The sequence below is a fragment of the Dryobates pubescens genome, chromosome 17 (assembly GCF_014839835.1).
Source record: "Dryobates pubescens isolate bDryPub1 chromosome 17, bDryPub1.pri, whole genome shotgun sequence".
NCBI lineage: Eukaryota > Metazoa > Chordata > Aves > Piciformes > Picidae > Dryobates > Dryobates pubescens.
In genome coordinates, this window is record NC_071628.1 from 21,331,666 (window position 1) to 21,348,510 (window position 16,845).

General features: G+C 53.2%; 1 protein-coding gene across 1 annotated transcript; it reads left to right on the top strand.

Moving 5' to 3' along the window:
- The first annotated feature begins 7,214 nt into the window (after positions 1 to 7,214).
- On the top strand, positions 7,215 to 11,715 carry CPLX3 (complexin 3). Its single transcript, XM_009911591.2, has 4 exons — positions 7,215 to 7,325; positions 8,274 to 8,509; positions 8,811 to 8,898; positions 10,991 to 11,715. The coding sequence occupies exons 2-4, from the start codon at positions 8,349 to 8,351 to the stop codon at positions 11,213 to 11,215; spliced, it is 474 nt and encodes a 157-aa protein (XP_009909893.1). The 5' UTR covers positions 7,215 to 7,325; positions 8,274 to 8,348; the 3' UTR covers positions 11,216 to 11,715.
- The last annotated feature ends 5,130 nt before the right edge of the window (positions 11,716 to 16,845 follow it).

A 16,845-nucleotide genomic window follows, 5' to 3' on the forward strand; every position in this document is an offset into this window, starting at 1 on the left:
GAGAGAATTGAGGGGGCACCTCAGAAGCATCCCCAGTCATAGCTTCCCTTCACTAGGGTCTCCCAGGGGATGCTCTCCAGGTCACCCTAGGGTGAGGAGGAGGATAACCAGCCAGATGTGCTGGGCTTGTCAGGATACCTGGCTGTCACATCTCCCCCTGCCCAGAAATAAAAGGGGAGGGCTTGACCCCTTCCATGGGCTGGCATTACACCTGCCTGGGCATGGAGGGTGCTGGGGGTATTCAGCTTGCAGGAGTCTGAAGAGAGTAATTTGTTGTGCCCATGGTGTGGGGGTTGTAGGTCCATGTGTGCACACCCAGAACAGGGTAGGGCATTCCTCAGCAAGTTAATGCTAGCAACAGCAACCCATGCAGCTGGTGCCTACTGGGAAAGAGAAGAGGTGGGCATGGCCCTGTGAAGGACCTGGCAACTTCTCCTTTCCAGCCCCACTTTGCCCTGCCACAAGCAGAGGCAATAACATCCTTGCTGAGGGCTGTTCTGCAGGCACAGGGACACACCAGAGCTTGGGGTCCAATGGAGCAGCAGTTGTTTATTAAACTAAACTAAACTAAACTAAATTAAATTAAATTAAACTAAATTAAATTAAAGACTCATTACCTGACTTGGCATGTGCCACATAGCCTGTGTGATGCATCACTTGGTGTAGAGCCTATATGATATATGACCTATGTAATATATAAAGCCTATGTGATAGATAGAGCCTGTGTGCCACATAGCCTGTGTGCTATATAACCTATGTGCCATGCAACCTATGTGCCATACAACATATGTGCCATACAACCTATGTGACACATAACCTATGTGCCATACAACCTATGTGCCATACATCCTATGTGCCATATAACCTATGTGCCATACAACCTATGCAGTGCCCCTGTACACTGCACTGGTTAGGCCACACCTTGAGTCCTGTGTCCAGTTCTGGGGCCTTCAGTTTAGGAAGGAGGTTGACTTGCTGGAATGTGTCCAGAGAAGGGCAACAAAGTTGGTGAGGGGTTTGGAACATAAGCCCTACGAGGAGAGGCTGAGGGAGCTGGGGTTGCTTAGCCTGGAGAAGAGGAAGCTCAGGGGAGACCTTCTTGCTCTCCACAACTACCTGAAGGGAGGTTGTAGCCAAGCGGGGGTTGGTCTCTCCTCCCAAGCAAGCAGCACCAGAACAAGAGGACACAGTCTCAAGCTGCACCAGGGGAGGTTTAGGCTGGGTGTTAGGAAGAAATTCTACACAGAGTGAGTGATTGCCGATTGGAATGGGCTGCCCAGGAAGGTGGTGGAGTCACCATCATTGGAGGTGTTCAGGAGAAGACTGGGTAGGGTGCTTGGTGCCATGGGTTAGTTGATTAGGTGGTGTTGGATGATAGGTTGGATGCAATGATCTTGAAGGTCTCTTCCAACCTGGTTCTGTTCTATTCTATTCTGTTCTATTCTAGTCTGTTCTGTTCTGTTCTGTTCCATGTGCCATATAACCTATGTGATATATAACCTATATGCCATATAACCTATGTGATATATAACCTATGTGCCATACAACCTATGTGCTGTATAATCTATGTGATATATAACCTATGTGCCATACAACCTATGTGCTGTATAATCTATGTGATATATAACCTATGTGCCATACAACCTATGTGCTGTATAATCTATGTGATATATAACTTATGTGCCCCATAACCTATGTGATATACAGCCTATGTGCCACATAAACTGTGTGACATATAACCTATGTGTCATATAACCTGTGCCATACACAGCCTGTGGGATGTATCACTCTGAGTATCATTAAGGCTCCAAGTCAAACAGGCACAGCCCCAACAAGCCCTCCTTGAGGATTTCTTTGTCCTCAGGTGATGATGAGAGATGTTGGGACCTCAGAGGCCAGCTCCTATAGGAGCAGGAAGGCTTTCCAGTGAAGTGGCCTCCCTGGGTCACCAAAAGGCAGCTTTGATGTCATTGCCATGCAAAGCTGGATGCTGCACTGCACTTCATCTTCCTCAGCCAAGAGCAGCTCCAGACAGGGTTAGCTTTAATGACGCTCAAGAAAGTGACGCAGAAGAAAGTGATTTTATTGGCTGGCTGACAGCACACTTACCCTGAACTTTCTTTATTCTCTCTGTTAATGACACTTTTACCTCCAGGAGTGCTGGGCAGAAGAGAAGCCACTGCCCTCTGAAGGCACGTTGTGCTCAGTACCTCAGGACAAGGGGAAATGGCCTCGAGTTGCACCAGGGGAAGTTCAAGTCGAACACGAGGAACAGTTTCTTCCCTGAAAGGGTTGTCAAGCCCTGGGAACAGGCTGCCCAGGGCGACAGTGGAGTCACCATCCCTGAAGGGGTTTCAAAGCCATTGTAGATATGATGCTGAGGAACATGGTTTACTGCTGACCTGACAGCCAACGTTCAGACTTGGTGATCTGAAAGGTCTCTTCCACCCTAACTGGTTCTATGATTCTATATTTGAACTTGACCTTTTGGCAGATGAATCTTGTGGTGGTCCAGAACAGCGCTGTGACCCTCCAACCAGGCTCTGCCCCCTCAAGGTCCCTCTGCATTTTCCCTTCCAGGTCCCAGTGCTTCATCATTTTCTTAACTTCTTGAGAGCCACCACAGTTACCTTCCTCCAGCCAAGAGGAAGCTGTGAGGATACACAACAGACTTTCATCAGCTGCTCTAGGAGGGGAAAAAAAGGTGTTTCAGCATCAACTCCAGGGTTTAATCAGTGGCTGCTCTCCTGCTTTTTTGCAGGTGGAGACCTCAAAGAAAGGAGACAGGTGTCCCTCACCATCCCCAGGGCAAAAGCCTCACCACAGCTGGCTGCAGCTCCCTGCCCAGGGGGTGCTCAGACCAGGGGACAGATGTCACCCTGCCTTATCCGTGTGCCTGGAGCAGTGGCAGCGATGGGCACAGCCTGGTACCCCTGTCCCCATCCTGTGGGAGCATTCTCAGGAGCAGGTGGGAAGAGAAAAGATGACCTTGCTCCTCTGTGCCAGGGGTCAGAGCTGAGTGTGGAGGTCCCTGTGTTTGCAGTGCCTCTCCCCATCACAAGAAGTGACAATCAGCTGCCAAGTGCAGGCAGAGAGGCTGCTGCTCTCTTCAGAAATGCCTTCTCCTGTCCTCCCCCGTTGTAGCTCCAGCACACACACAGATGTCTTTCCAGGATTAACTCACCTCCTCAGGCTCTTCAGAGGTTTAAACCTCCATGTCCCCCTGGATTTCAGGCTGACAGGGATCAGGTCGCTGCCCTTTGATGGCCTTCAAGCTGTCACACTTTGCAACTCAAGGTCACAGCCCCTTCCCTCCCCCTGTGCAGCCTATGGGAATAACTCCAGGAAATCCTGACCACTTCTGTGTCCCCCCCTGAAGGGTTCCTTGAAGCATGAGATGAATCGCTGGTGGAGGGGAGAGCTTCCAGCTGTGGCTTTAGAGGCAGTTCTCCCATCACCTGGAGAGAAGAGCTGAAGAGATTCCTCTCACTGTAGCAGAAGGAACCTATTCAAATCAGGTGTCAATGCTGAAAGAGGATCTGCTTAACTTCCACCGAGGCTGCCTGCTACTGGAGGACGTTTCATCTCCCTCCTGTCTAATCCACGGAGATGTGTGATATAGCATAAGCTAATATAATAGGTCATGCAAGGATTTCCATCTCATTACTGCAGGTTAGAGTCCTGGGAGGGAGGATGAGTCATTCTTACTTGAATATATTCCAGGGATAAGGAGCAGTTCTGCTGCCCAAAGTAAAGCGAATGGGGAATCAACCACCTCGAAGCATCGTGGAGGGCTCGGTCAGCAGCATGCTGCATCCTCTGATGGGACACCACTCTCTGTGGGAAGAGCCTGAGGTCCCAAAGAGATGGGGGGGTGGGGAGGGTTGGAGGAGCTGCCAGCAGCTGCCAGACCTTCCCTGAGGGCCTTTGGTTCTTGCCCTACCCCTATAAACCCGATTGCCCAAGCTCCTAGGGCTGCAAGAGGCTGCAAAGGTCACCTTCATGGTCCTCCTCCGTGGGGCATTCCTGACTCCTGGTGAGTGAGCAGCCCTGCCGTGAGTGACCCTTCCTGCCACGAGTGACTGGGTGCCAGTGGCTGCTGGTAACCACGTGCTTGTTTTCACCACGGCTGCCTTGGCCAAGCATTTCTGCTCACCAGGAGCTGTTCTCTCTCGCTTCTCAGACAGGGAGGCTACATGGTAGCTGACCCATCTAACCCAGCTGGAAAAAATCGGTCCTGACTTCGAGTCTCTTACTGTTAGTGAACGCTCAGCCAGAAATCCAGACTGAGCAAAGCTCCCAGGACCAGGCGCGTCAAAAGTCAGCTCTGAACCCACCCGAGGCTCCAACCTGCCCAGCATCCAAGGGCAGAGCTGCTCTGTCAGGGATGGTTTTCCTTCTCTCTGCCCCTCTTTTCATCCAGCCCTTGTCTGACTGACAGCCAGAACCTGAACACACTGTTGGCAGCAGGACGGCTGCAGAGCGCCTGGGGCTCTCAGCCTGTTTCCAAGCAGGCTGTGGAAACTCCCTCTGGGTTAGAATTCATTTTCCATGGGCTGGCCATGGGAAAACGCTTAAGGGGGCTGCAGGTCGGTGTGAAAAGGAAAAGCCACTGCTTCTAACAGTTGGTATGGCTCCTGAGCAGCCAGCTCAGGGCAGGCAGCAGCCTCAGGGATATCTGAGCAGTAGGGAGATGCTGCAGATGAGGCTGGAGCTGTGCTGTCTGTGCCTGGCATGAGTCTCTCTCTCAGCCCTGTGGCTGTGTGGAAGAGCAATCTGGATGTTCAGATGAACTCAGGGGAGCTGTTGGCATCATTCAAGGGGCTTTCATCCTCCAAGGCTTAGCTGGAGCCCCAGAGAGCCTTCACTGGGACAGATCCTCCTTCATAGAGTCATAGAATCATTTAGGCTGGAAAAGACCTCCAAGACCGTTAAATCCAACCATGACTCCAACACTACCAAGTCCACTGCTAAGCCACGTCCCTCAGAACCACATTACACATCTTAAACCCCTTCAGGGAAGTGATGCAAACACCTGGTGGGAAGCCTGCTCCAGGGCTTGACAACCCTTTTGAGAAAGAAATTGTTCTTAATGTCCAACCTAAACCTCCTCTGGTGCTACTTGAGGCCATTTCCTCTTGACCTGTCACTTGTTCCTAGGAAGAAGAGATCAACACCCCACCCCCACGAGAGCCAGAACCCTCAGCTTCCTTCTCTCTGGGCTGAAGACCCCCAGTTCCCTCAGCTGCTCCTCACCAGCTGTTCCCTAGACCCTTCCCCAGCTTTGTTGCTCTTCTCTGGGCATGTTCCAGCACCTCAATGTCCTTCTGGGAGCAAGTGGGTTCTGGGAAAGAGTGACTTCCAAAAGCAGGCTCTGATCCCTGGCATCAGGGGCTCACTGCCTAACTGCTGACTAGGTTATCATCCAAATAAATAATAAAAGCCCCAAACCCCCAAAGGATTCAATTTTTTGTGTTCTTCTAATGACAACTTTTTTGTCTGATGCTACCTTGGGTGAGGTGGAGGGGTGGGGGGGGGGGGGGGGGGGGGGGGGGGGGGGGGGGAGTGGAGAAGACAGGCTGATTCCTCCACCCTCTTATCACTTTCTGCTGTCTCTTCCCAGCTGTTCCATCATTTTAATCTGCAGAGCTAGTCTCTATATTTCAGAAATGAAATGATTTCCCTCAATCCTGGGATTGGGGGTTGCATCCACGCTGGGTTTTCACCAAGCAGAGAAGGCGGGGGGGGGGGGGGGGGGGGGGGGGGGAAGAGAGAATTGTCTGTGAAAGCCAGGGTGGCCATCTGGAAGGGAGGTGCATCCCTGATGCCATTAATTGCTCCCTCCCCAAGGCCCTCTCTCGTGGCTGCAGTCAGAGGAAATGGCAGGAGCGGGGGCAGGATGGGAGCCAGGAGAGTGGGAATTATGCAATGGACTCAGTGCCTGCTCCCTCCTCAGCCTCCTGATTTAGGTGAGGGATGAAGGCATGGGTCACTGGGCCGGCTCTGGCACATCAGTGAGGGCTGAGAGCAGCTTAGCTATTAATTAATATCATTAATGTCACTAGGAAAGAGAGGAGCAAGCCCTGAGATCGACGAGCAAACAACAGTTGTGAGTCGTGTGGGGTCCATATGGCTCAATCCTGCTTTCCCTCCTGCCAGGCCCACGGGAGGGCGTGGAAAAAAGAGGGTGCTGGGGGCTGTCTCCAGCACAGCCTCGCCGTGGGATAAACCAGATTGAGGTCACAAGATTCAGAGATTGCATTGAGTTGGAAAGGACCCTCAGAGGTCATCTTGTCTGACACCCTGGGTCATCACTACCTGTCCCCCAGCTAGTAGAAGGCATGGTGTGGTGGTGTCCATGCTCACAGCAGCCCCCAGTATGGCCCCATCCATCCACCCACTCACCCATCCATCCATCCATCCATCCATCCATAGAATACATAGAATACATAGAATAAACCAGGTTGGAAGAGACCTTCAAGATCATCGTGTCCAACCCATCAACCAATCCAACACCACCCAAAAAACTAACCCACGGCACCAATCCACCCACCCACCCATCCATCCATCCATCCATCCATCCATCCATCCATCCATCCATCCATTCCTGGTGCCCTAGGGCTGGAAGTGTGGGGGTTTGCCTGCAGCCACTGTCTGTGGGGCCAGGGGACTCCGGGCGTCCTCCGGGCGAGAGGGCTCCTCGGGGACTCTGGGGGGTCTTTTCACCCGGAGAGCGGGAGCCGAGGGACCCTCTGTGCCCCCGGGTGTGGCTCGGGGCGGCGGCTCCGCCTCTCTGCCGGGCGGGGGGTGGTGGGGCCGGGCGGGAGGCGGTGCCGGTTCCCGCCGCTCACACACTGGAGCTGTCCGTGCCCCGGTGCTGCAGAGCCCCCGCCGCTCCGCTCCTCTCTGCTCCTCTCTGCTCCGCTCCCGCCATGGGCAACGAGGCGGCGCGGCCCCGCTGAGCTCCCGGCAGCCCGGCCAGCCTGGTCCCCGGGAACTCCGGTCAGCAGCATCCCGGCTCCTCGGTAACGTGGTACTTGGGCATCCCGCGAACTCACCGCCACCCCATCTCGGCTTCCCGGGAGCTTAGTACTCAGGCATTCCAGGAACTCACCTCCACAACATCCCGGCTCTGGGAACTCGCCTCCGCTGTCCTCCTCTCCGCTGGAATTCGCCTCCTCTGCACCCCAGTTTCCCAGAAGCTCGGTAGCCCGGCATCCCGGGAATTCACCTCTCAGCATCCTGACTCGCTGGGAACTCGGCTCCTCAATAACCTGGTGCTCCAGCTCTCCAGGAACTCACACCTGCAGCATCCCAGATTCCCGGTAACTCCCTCCTCCCAGAACCCCGGCACCGACTATACCTCTGCTCCCCAGCACTTCACCTCGCTCTTAGACCGATTTCCGCGGCTCCCCACTCAGCAGCCCTGTTTCCCTGCTCCTTGGTACCCCTGAGCACCTTTCCCCGTTAACTCCAGTTCTCCTAGAATCCTAACTCTCCTTTAAGCCCGGTTCTCCTAGAACCCGTTCCCCATAAACCTCAGTTCTTTCAGAAGCCCATTCCCCATTAATTCCACTGCTCCTAGAATCCTAACTCTCCTTTAACCTCGGTTCTCCCAGCATCTCATTTCCCCCAGTTCTCTCAGAATCCTAGTCCCCATTCCCTCAGTTCTCCCAGCTCCTCATTAATGCCAGGTTCTTCCAACTTCCCATTAACCTCAGGTTCTCCCAGCTCCCCATTCCCCCAATTCTCCCAGCTCCCCATTAACCCCAGGTTCTCCCAGCTCCCCACTAATCCCAGGTTCTCCCAGCTCCCCATTCTCCCAATTCTCCCAGCTCCCCATTAACCCCAGGTTCTCCCAGCTCCCCATTTCCCCAGTTCTCCCAGCTCCCCATTTACCCCAAGTTCTCCCAGCTCCCCATTTCCCCAGTTCTCCCAGCTCCCCATTAACCCCAGGTTCTCCCAACTCTCCATTCCCCCAGTTCTCCCAGCTCCCCATTACCCCTGGTTTTCCCAGCTCCCCATTCCCCCAGTTCTTCCAGCTCCCCATTCCCCCAGTTCTCCCAGCTCCCCATTAACCCCAGGTTCTCCCAGCTCCCCATTCCCCCAGTTCTCCCAGCTCCCCATTAAGCCTGGTTTTCCCAGCTCCCCATTCCCCCAGTTCTCCCAGCTCCCCATTAACCCTGGTTTTCCCAGCTCCCCATTCCCCCAGTTCTCCCAGCTCCCCATTAACCCTGGTTCTCCCTGCTCCCCATTAACCCTGATTCTCCCAGCACCCCAGCTCGGCAGCAGCTCCGCACCCCAGCTACCACAGCACCCGGGCTTCCTGGCCCCTCAGGACCACGACCATGGCGTTCATGGTGAAGAGCATGGTGGGGGGACAGCTGAAGAACCTGACGGGTGGCCTGGGTGGCGAGGAGAAGAGCGAGGGTGAGAAGTCTCCGGCCGAGGCGCAGGGCATGACCCGTGAGGAGTATGAAGAGTATCAGCGGCAGCTGGTGGAGGAGAAGTGAGTGTGACTGGCCCTGGGTACTGGGACAGGCTGGATCCCGGGATCCCCCACCCCATTCATGGAATGCTGGAGGAGAACAAGCGCTGGGAGCCATGAGGGAGTTTAATGAACCCCCTAATCCCTTAATCCGCTTCCTCTCCAGGGAGATGGGATTGTTTTCTCCTCTCAGGCTGCCCTGGTGGGAGGAAAATGTGGGGAAAGAGAGGAGATGGGGTTGGGAGGAGGGCTGGGAGAGATGCTCAAACCCCAGGACAGGGGTGGGCAGCAGCTGCTGGTAACTGTCCCGTGTGGTTCGCAGGATGGAGAGAGATGCCCAGTTTGCCCAGCGCAAGGCGGAGAGGGCCACGGTCAGGTCCCACTTCCGAGACAAGTACAGACTCCCCAAGGTACAGCCATGCTGGGCTTGCTGGGGGGCACACAGGGCTGCCCTCATGGGGGGCTTGGTGGATCAGGCCCTGGTGGGGGGAGGACAATTAACACCCCTGCTTTGCAGGGAAGGGACCTGCACCAGAACCTCCGGGCCGGGTGAGGTTTTGAGCTGCAGAATGCAAATCGGTCCCCCTGAAAACATCCTCCAACCCAAATCCCGACCCTTTCTCATCCCCCCTGAGCACCACAAGCCACCAGCCCCAAACAATGGGACCCCCAGCACACCCTCTCTGCCTCGCTTGATCGCACTGCTCCTCTCCTTTGCCTCCTGAATACAGCTGGAGGAGGGAAAGCCACCCTCAGCCCAGCCTCCCAGCCCTGTGGCTGGGAGCGGAGCCGGAGCTCTCATCTTGGATTAGCCAGCTCCTCTTCCCTGGATTATTTGGCAAACACTTCCCACCTAGCTTCCAATTTCGGAATTTCCTCCTGATGAGTGATTCACGAGAAACAATACAATCAAGGGGCAATTCAGTCATTTCTTGGAGTCACCACAAGCTCTTCTCCCCCCAAGCCCACCCCCTCATTCAGCAGCTCTCTCAGCGCTGAATGCTCTAAATTGGAGCAGGGCTAATATTAGTTGGGAGAGGTCAGCTAAAGCCATGCCACATCCTTCATGCTGCTTGATATTGCTCAGCCAGCCTGGATGCACACCCCACTGCTCCCCACCTCCTCTTTTCCTTGCCAGGGAATGAACAGCTGGAGAATCTGATTTGATTTGATTTGATTTTGGTTTATTTTTATTTTTCTTTTTTTCTTTTAAAATTTATTTTATTTTGTTTTGTTTTGTTTTGTTTTGTTTTGTTTTATTTTAATTATTTTATTTTATTTCATTTCATTTAATTTTAAAATTTATTTTATTTTATTTTATTTCATTTTAATTTCATTTCATTTCATTTCATTTTAATTTAATTTAATTGGGTTTGGTTTGGTTTGGTTTTATTTTAATTTATTTTATTTTAATTTTTAAATTATTTTATTTTGTTTTATTTTATTTCATTTTAATTTAATTTAATTTGGTTTGGTTTGGTTTTATTTTCTTTTATTTTAATTTAATTTTTAAATTATTCTATTTTATTTCATTTCATTTCATTTCATTTTAATTTATTTTATTTTGTTTTGTTTTAGTTTTCTTCCATTTTATCTCATTTTATTTTACTTTTTATGTTACTTTATTTTATTTGGTTTTATTTTGTTTCATTTTATTTCACTTTATTTTATCTATTTTAAAAATTATTTTATTTTCTTTCATTTTATCTCATTTTATTTCACTTTATCTATTTTTAAAATTATTTTAAGTTCTTTCATTTTGTCTCATATTATTTCACTTTATCTATTTTTAAAATGATTTTATTTTCTTTCATTTTATCTCATTTCACTTTATTTTATCTGTTTTTTAAATGGTTTTATTTTATCTCATTTTATCTCATTTTATTTTATTTTCCCCTGCCAAAAGCATGAAAAAGGCAGAAAAGAGATGGAGAATTTTATATATATATTTATTTATTTTTTCTCCAGGGGAAAAGGGGATTTGTTCAGATCCAGCCCCCTCAATCCTTCTGCTGCTTTCTCATGCTTGAGTTGTCCCTTCTCATCTCTCGACAAGTTTCTTCTGCTCATTACTGATCCTGCTTGGCAGCAAAGGCTGCCTGTGGCTCCCTAGCTTGGAGCTGACCCCCAGCTCTGGTGGGTGTTGTCGTTAGGCAGATGTGGAGCTTCATTTGGTACCTAACCTCCCCAGCCACTCCAAGGTGAGCTGAAAGCCTGTTTGTACCCATGCTGGCACACTCAGGTTTTCATCTCAGCTCTTGAGGGTCTGTTGGCATGTGCCCAGGCTCTGCTGAGCCGTGTACCCTCTGGCCCAGCACCCTACCCACAACATGAGCTTGGCTCTGAGCCTCAGGGACTAAACCTCACAGACCTTGACAAGAGAAGATAGCCATAAGGCCATACAGCATGAAGATTGCACGTCTTTAGTGTCTCCAGCAGCCCCCTTCCCACCTGCAGCATCCCCCCCCCATACACACTTCATCTTCTCCTGGCCCCTTTCAGAACGAAACAGACGACAACCAGATCCAGCTGGTGGGAGGTGATGTGGAGCTGCCCAAGGAGCTGGCCAAGATGATCGAGCAGGACAACGAGGAGGAAGAAGAGAAGAACTCAGTGATCGGCCAGCTCAGCAACATCCAGAACCTGGACCTTGATTCCTTGAAAGACAAAGCTTCAGCCACGCTAGAGGACCTGAAGCAATCGGCCGAGAAATGCGCCGTGATGTGAGCCGGCAGAACCCCCCCTGCCGTCAGCGTGACGGGGGGAGAGCAGGGAGGGGATGCAGCCAAGGGGCTGGCGGTGGCTGTTGCCTGCAGCGGGGACCCCACTGATGTTGTCACCCTTGCCTCGTCTGAGTCGGGTCCTCCTTCTGAGCCGCGTGAAGCCTCAAGTCCCTGACCCAGATGTCCCTGATGTGTGGTTTTTGTTTTGTTCTCCGGGGTAAGGTTAGAGCAGAGAGCCGGCAGGAGCCCCCCCGCCCCCCCCCCCCCTTTCCCCCTCACCATACCACAACGTCTCCTCCTGTGCCCGGGGCAGTGGGTGTCTTTAGCAAGAGCTGGAGGGGAGTGGGTTGCAGGGAAGGAAAGCCCTGGGTGACCTTGGAGTGCTCTTGAACCGTGTCAGCATGAGAAGGCAACAGCCATACACCATGTCTCTGCCTCCTGAGAGCGCCAGGGAGGCTCCAGTTTGCTTTGCAAGGACGAGGCACGGCACGAAATGCACCACCCCACCCCACCCCCCCGCATCCCATACCCATCACATGAGAAATAACATCCTGTCCCTGCAAGGAACACCAACCACTTCGCCCTTCAGGTCCCCTCTCCAAGGAGCCAGCCAGGAAGGACCTGCTACATGATCCCATTTAGCCCAGCGGGAAGGGGGCTGCTGAGGACCAGAGGGATGAAGCCTGAGAGGAGAAAAAGTCCTCCTTCCTGGGTGCTGATCTGACCTCCCCCAGCCCTTCCCCAGAGCAGTGGTGGCACCACTCGCCCTCTCCCACTGTGGGATTCACCTTCATCCTTGTTCCTTCTGGGAGAAGAATAAAGTGATTAGGGGGGGAAAAAAAGTGGAAAAAAAAATCTCTTCCTCATCTTCCTCCTCCTCCTTGTCTGTTGTGCTGTGGTTGTGTGCTGTGCCCAGCTGAGTGTCTCCTCTCCACCTCCTATGCTGTCCCCGTGCCACAGTACTGTTATAACCGGTGGAATAAATACCAGGAGATGTCTATGCATTCCTTTCTCTCCTCGAGCAGTCCTTGCCTGGACGAGGTGTTGGGGTGCAGGCAGGTCAAGCACATCCCCTTTACGGTGGGGGGACAGTGTGGGAGCGGCGATGGGAGCTCACAGGACAAACCTCTTGCAGCATCACCCAGAAGAAGGTGGCAGGGCCAGCTGTGGTCAGGTGTTTCGCCATGCTTCGGAGCGAAGGGACACGACGAGCTGCTCTTTGTCACCAGCTGGGTTTAAAAGCGAACAACCCCCCCCCAGACTTCACAGATTTTGGGGCTATTTTAGTCCAAAGCCTTCAGCTCCCTCATCAGCTCCTCGCCTCAGTCTCATGGGCACTGCAGGGTGTCCACAGCCCTGCTCTGAGCAAGGACAAGTCTCTGTGGGGACAAGACCATGCTAAGGACAGATGGGACTTCAAGATGGAGCTGCTCCAGCCTGTCAGCATCCTGGTGGGCTCCCGTGGTGAGGCTTCCTGGGAACACCTGGCACAGGCTGGGAATGTACTGCTTCAGATCCCAGTGGAGCAGATCAAGTGTGAGATTGGCTTTTGCAGGGGAGCTGGGTCAGCCAGGAAAAAGCAGGGTGCAAGGAAGCTGCTGCTTCTTTTCTTAGTTATTATTATGATCATCATCATTGTTATTATCATTATTACTACTTCTACTACTACTACCACCACAGTGAGGATGCTGGATGAGGCCACACTCAGCCTGCCACAGCAAGGGGATTGCTTTCATGGATAGTGATACCATGCTGGGGCCAGGTAGTCCTGAGAAACCACAGCAGGATGCTCTACCCACAGTGACACCAATCATTGCAACCCTCCAGCCCCAGGGTCCAAGCTGCTCTCTGGCCCCATAGAGCCTCACCAGCAGTTCTGGGGGCATCTGCCCTAGGCAGGACCCTAACCCAACACCACATGGTGCTAGAGGCTGGTGAGGAAGGCAAAGGAAGATTGGCAGAAGCAGCTTTAGCTCTGGAAGGAGATCATACCTGATGAGGATCAGCCCAAGCTCATCTAATCCCCCACCAGGAAAGGGATAGCAGAGAGCAGGCACTGACCAAGCTGAGCCCTCCAGTCTGGGCTGGCTTTTAAATCCCCAGCTGATGGCAAGGCGTGATCAATAAAACACCCTGCAGGCCAGCAGGATCCCAGCTGGAGCAGGGGGAAGGAGATGGGATATGGAGCTGGAGCATGCAGCCCTTTGGGTCATCCTCACCCTTAACCAGTGTAACCCCACCAGCAGGCAGCCTGGACCCTCTCTCCCTGCTTCCTCCTCACCCCTGCTCCCCCTGCCATGGACCTTCAGCCTCCTCCCCGGCCCACGTGCCCCCATGCGAAGGCCGCGTGAAGCACGGCGGGTTTATTTTAGGAGGCTCCATGACCCCCAGGCATGTGAAAAGCAAGCAGCACGTGCTCCCCCCGCCCGGCCCCGCGACGTGGTGAACCTCAGCAAAGCCTTCCTTCCCAGCAAAGCTTTCCTGGAAAAGCATTCCCAGCACAGCCTTCCTGGAAAAGCAGACGGAGCCCCGAGGAAGCTCCAGGCCTGGGGTCCTGCTCCCATCGCTGGCCCAGATCCCCACACTGGGATGAGAGGTTGGGATGGGGGGAGTAAGGGGTAGGCAGACTGTTTGCCAGTATCCCTGAGCATCCCTGCAGCCAAGTATTCCTGCATCCAAGTATCCATGCATCTGAGTATCCCTGCATCCAAGCATCCATGCACCCGAGCACCCCTGCAGCCAAACATCCCTGTACCTGAGCATCCCTGAACCCAAGCATCCCTGCAGACAACAATCCCTGCATCAAAGCATCCCTGCACCTAAGCATCCCTGCATCAGAGCATCTCTGCATGAGCATCCCTGCATCAAAGCATCCCTGCATCAGAGCATCCCTGCAGCTAAGCATCTCTGCATGAACATCCCTGCATCAGAGCGTCCCTGCAGCTAAGTGTCCCTGCAGACAAGCATCCCAGCTGCCTGCATGCCACACAACTGCTCCAGGCATCAACACAGGGCCTAAAACAATTTAAACTAAAGGAGCTGAGTGAATTGAACCAAAACATTGTTGTGTTCTTCCCCCCGCCCCTTTACACTGATCTCATCCCCTAGGGCACCTGCAGGGCCAGGTTTGGGGGAGGACTGTCCAAGCAAGACCTGGCTGGGTGTTGGAGCTTAGAAATAAATGCCATGTGGGTGGACAGAGCTCCTGCCCTCCTGCAGCAGCCATGAAGCAACCCCTCAGTAGCCAGGTGCAGGATCAGGCCCCCTTTTCACTAGTGGGTGTGGGATGATGCCAGTGGTTTCCCCAAAGGATGAAGCCCTAAATGAGTAATTGCTAAAGCACAGAGACACCAAAGCAGGGGAAATCTCTGCTGACTCCACTCAGTGCTTTGGTTTTCTTTTTGAAGGCAATTAAACCTTCCTGGGAGCTGCTGAGGGAAGGGATGGCCCCATCCCTCCCGCCCCCCAGCATCACTGGTCCAGAGAGAGGCTTTAATCCAGATTAAAGAGCTCGGGGGAGAGCCCAGGATTGGCTCCACACACCGACCCAGCTTCCCCCAGCCCTCTCCTGCTGCAAAGCCCATTGAGTGGTTGAACTCGTGTCACCGAGGAACCCACAGGCTGACACGAGAGAGGTGACAAATCCATCTGCTAGCCCCGTGTCCCTCTCCAGGTGACAGTCCCCACCCAAAAGCCACGCCCTGAGCGATGCTGGACAGTGTGAGGAGGCAGGATCCTGGGGAGATTCTAACTGGACTCCAGAAGACAGTTTTTCCCCGTGAGAACAGCTGGGCTTTGGAATCATCTCCCAAGGGAAGTGGAGGGTTCCCCTACACTGGACAGCTTGAGAGGATGCTTGGCCAGCTCATTTATGGGGTGCATTAAGAGTGTGGCCAGCAGGTCAAGGCAGGTTCTCCTCCCCCTCTTACTCTGCCCTGGTGAGGCCACATCTGGAATATTTTGTCCAGGGCTCCCCAGTTCAAGAAGGAAAGGGAGATGCTAGAGAATGTCCAACAGAGGCTATGAGGATGATGAAGGGACTGGAACACCTGTCTGAGGAGGAAAGGCTGAGTGACCTGGAGCTGTTCAGCCTGGAGAAGAGCAGCCTGAGAGAGGATCTTATTAATGGTTATAAATATCTGAAGGGTGGGGGGCAAGCAGAAGGGGTCAGGCTCTTTTAAGTAGTGTTCTGTGACAGGAAAAGGGGCAGTGGATACAAGCTGGAACGCACAAAGCTCCACCTGAACATGAGCAGAAACTTCTTTACTGTAAGAGTGATGGAGCAGGCTGCCCAGAGAGGCTGTGGAATCTCCTTCTCTGGAGACTGTCCAGAGCCATCTGGATGTGTTCCTGTGTGACCTATCCTAGGCGATGCTGCTTTGGCAGGGGGGTTGGACTTAACAATCTTCAGAGGTCCCTTCCAACCACTACTATTCTATGATTTCAACTCTACCATTACCTAGAAAGGTTGGTCCAGATGATCCTTGGGGTCCTTTCCATCCTGGCATTCTGTGACACACGTCCCCACAAGGCTCTGCCGTGACACCAGTGGATAAGGGTGACCAGATCACGGCAGCCAAAGCCACACCGAGTGACCGAGGCCACCCCCGCGCTGCTCTCGCTGCCTCCTTCCCTTTTCAGCCCGCGCGGTGACATTCGGGCTGCAAGCCCTGACGCAGGAGGCGACCTCACATCCGACACAAAGCAGGGGCACCCCGAGCTCCGTCACCCCCCACCCCGGGGACGAAGCCAGAGCATCTCCCAGCTTCAAAAGGCTGCGGCTCCGGCAGAGCGTGAAGGCAAGATGCGATTATCCGCGCCGGCTGCCGCGGCCGGGCGGCTCAGCCAGCCCCGCCGGCTCCGCGCTAGCCACGGGCCGGGGGAGGGCAGCGGCTCTCAAAGCTCTTTAAAGCCTCCGGATATAATCTCTGCTCAGAATAATAACAAAAGACAGAAAAATCTGCCCCAACAGCCCTCCGAGGGCTCTGTCACGGAGCAGCTGGCAATGGGCTGAAGGCTGGAGCTGCCCAAGGTGGGGGAGTGGGGGAAAGAAATTGCGTGGGGTGAAGGCAGCCTCAGGAGAAGTGTTGCTGGAATCACAGCTCAGACTGACCCTGGAGCCCCCCAGAAATCACTCCATCACGTCACAGAATCACTGAATGGCCGGTGTTGGAGAAGACCTTTAAAGTCATTGGTTGGATTAAGGAGTCCAAGCAGCAGCTTCCCCCACGCCTCCCTGCCTGGCCCTTCCTCACCTGCCAGAAAAATCCAGTGGAGAACCCGGGATTTTACATAATCTTTTGTGTTGTTCTGCTTGATGTTTTACACAGAGAGAGAGAGAGAGAAGCGGGGGGGGGGGGGTGGAAAACAGATCTGAAGGGAAAACAAGGTCAAAGCTTGCTTTAGCTGCCTTGTGTCCCCAGGGCATACTGGGACATAGGGCATTCCCAGCCCCCACCAGAAGGAGAAGAGGGAACCCCCTCAGCTCCCCTCTTAGACAGGACAGAGATGAGAGGTCTCCAGTCCCCCTTGATGGCTCCAGGCACCCCAGGCTGACTGTTGGTGCTGAGAGCTTGGCTGGAGACCCTTCCTGGGTCTTAAACCACCAAGCCAAGACTGGAGTGATTGCAGAAA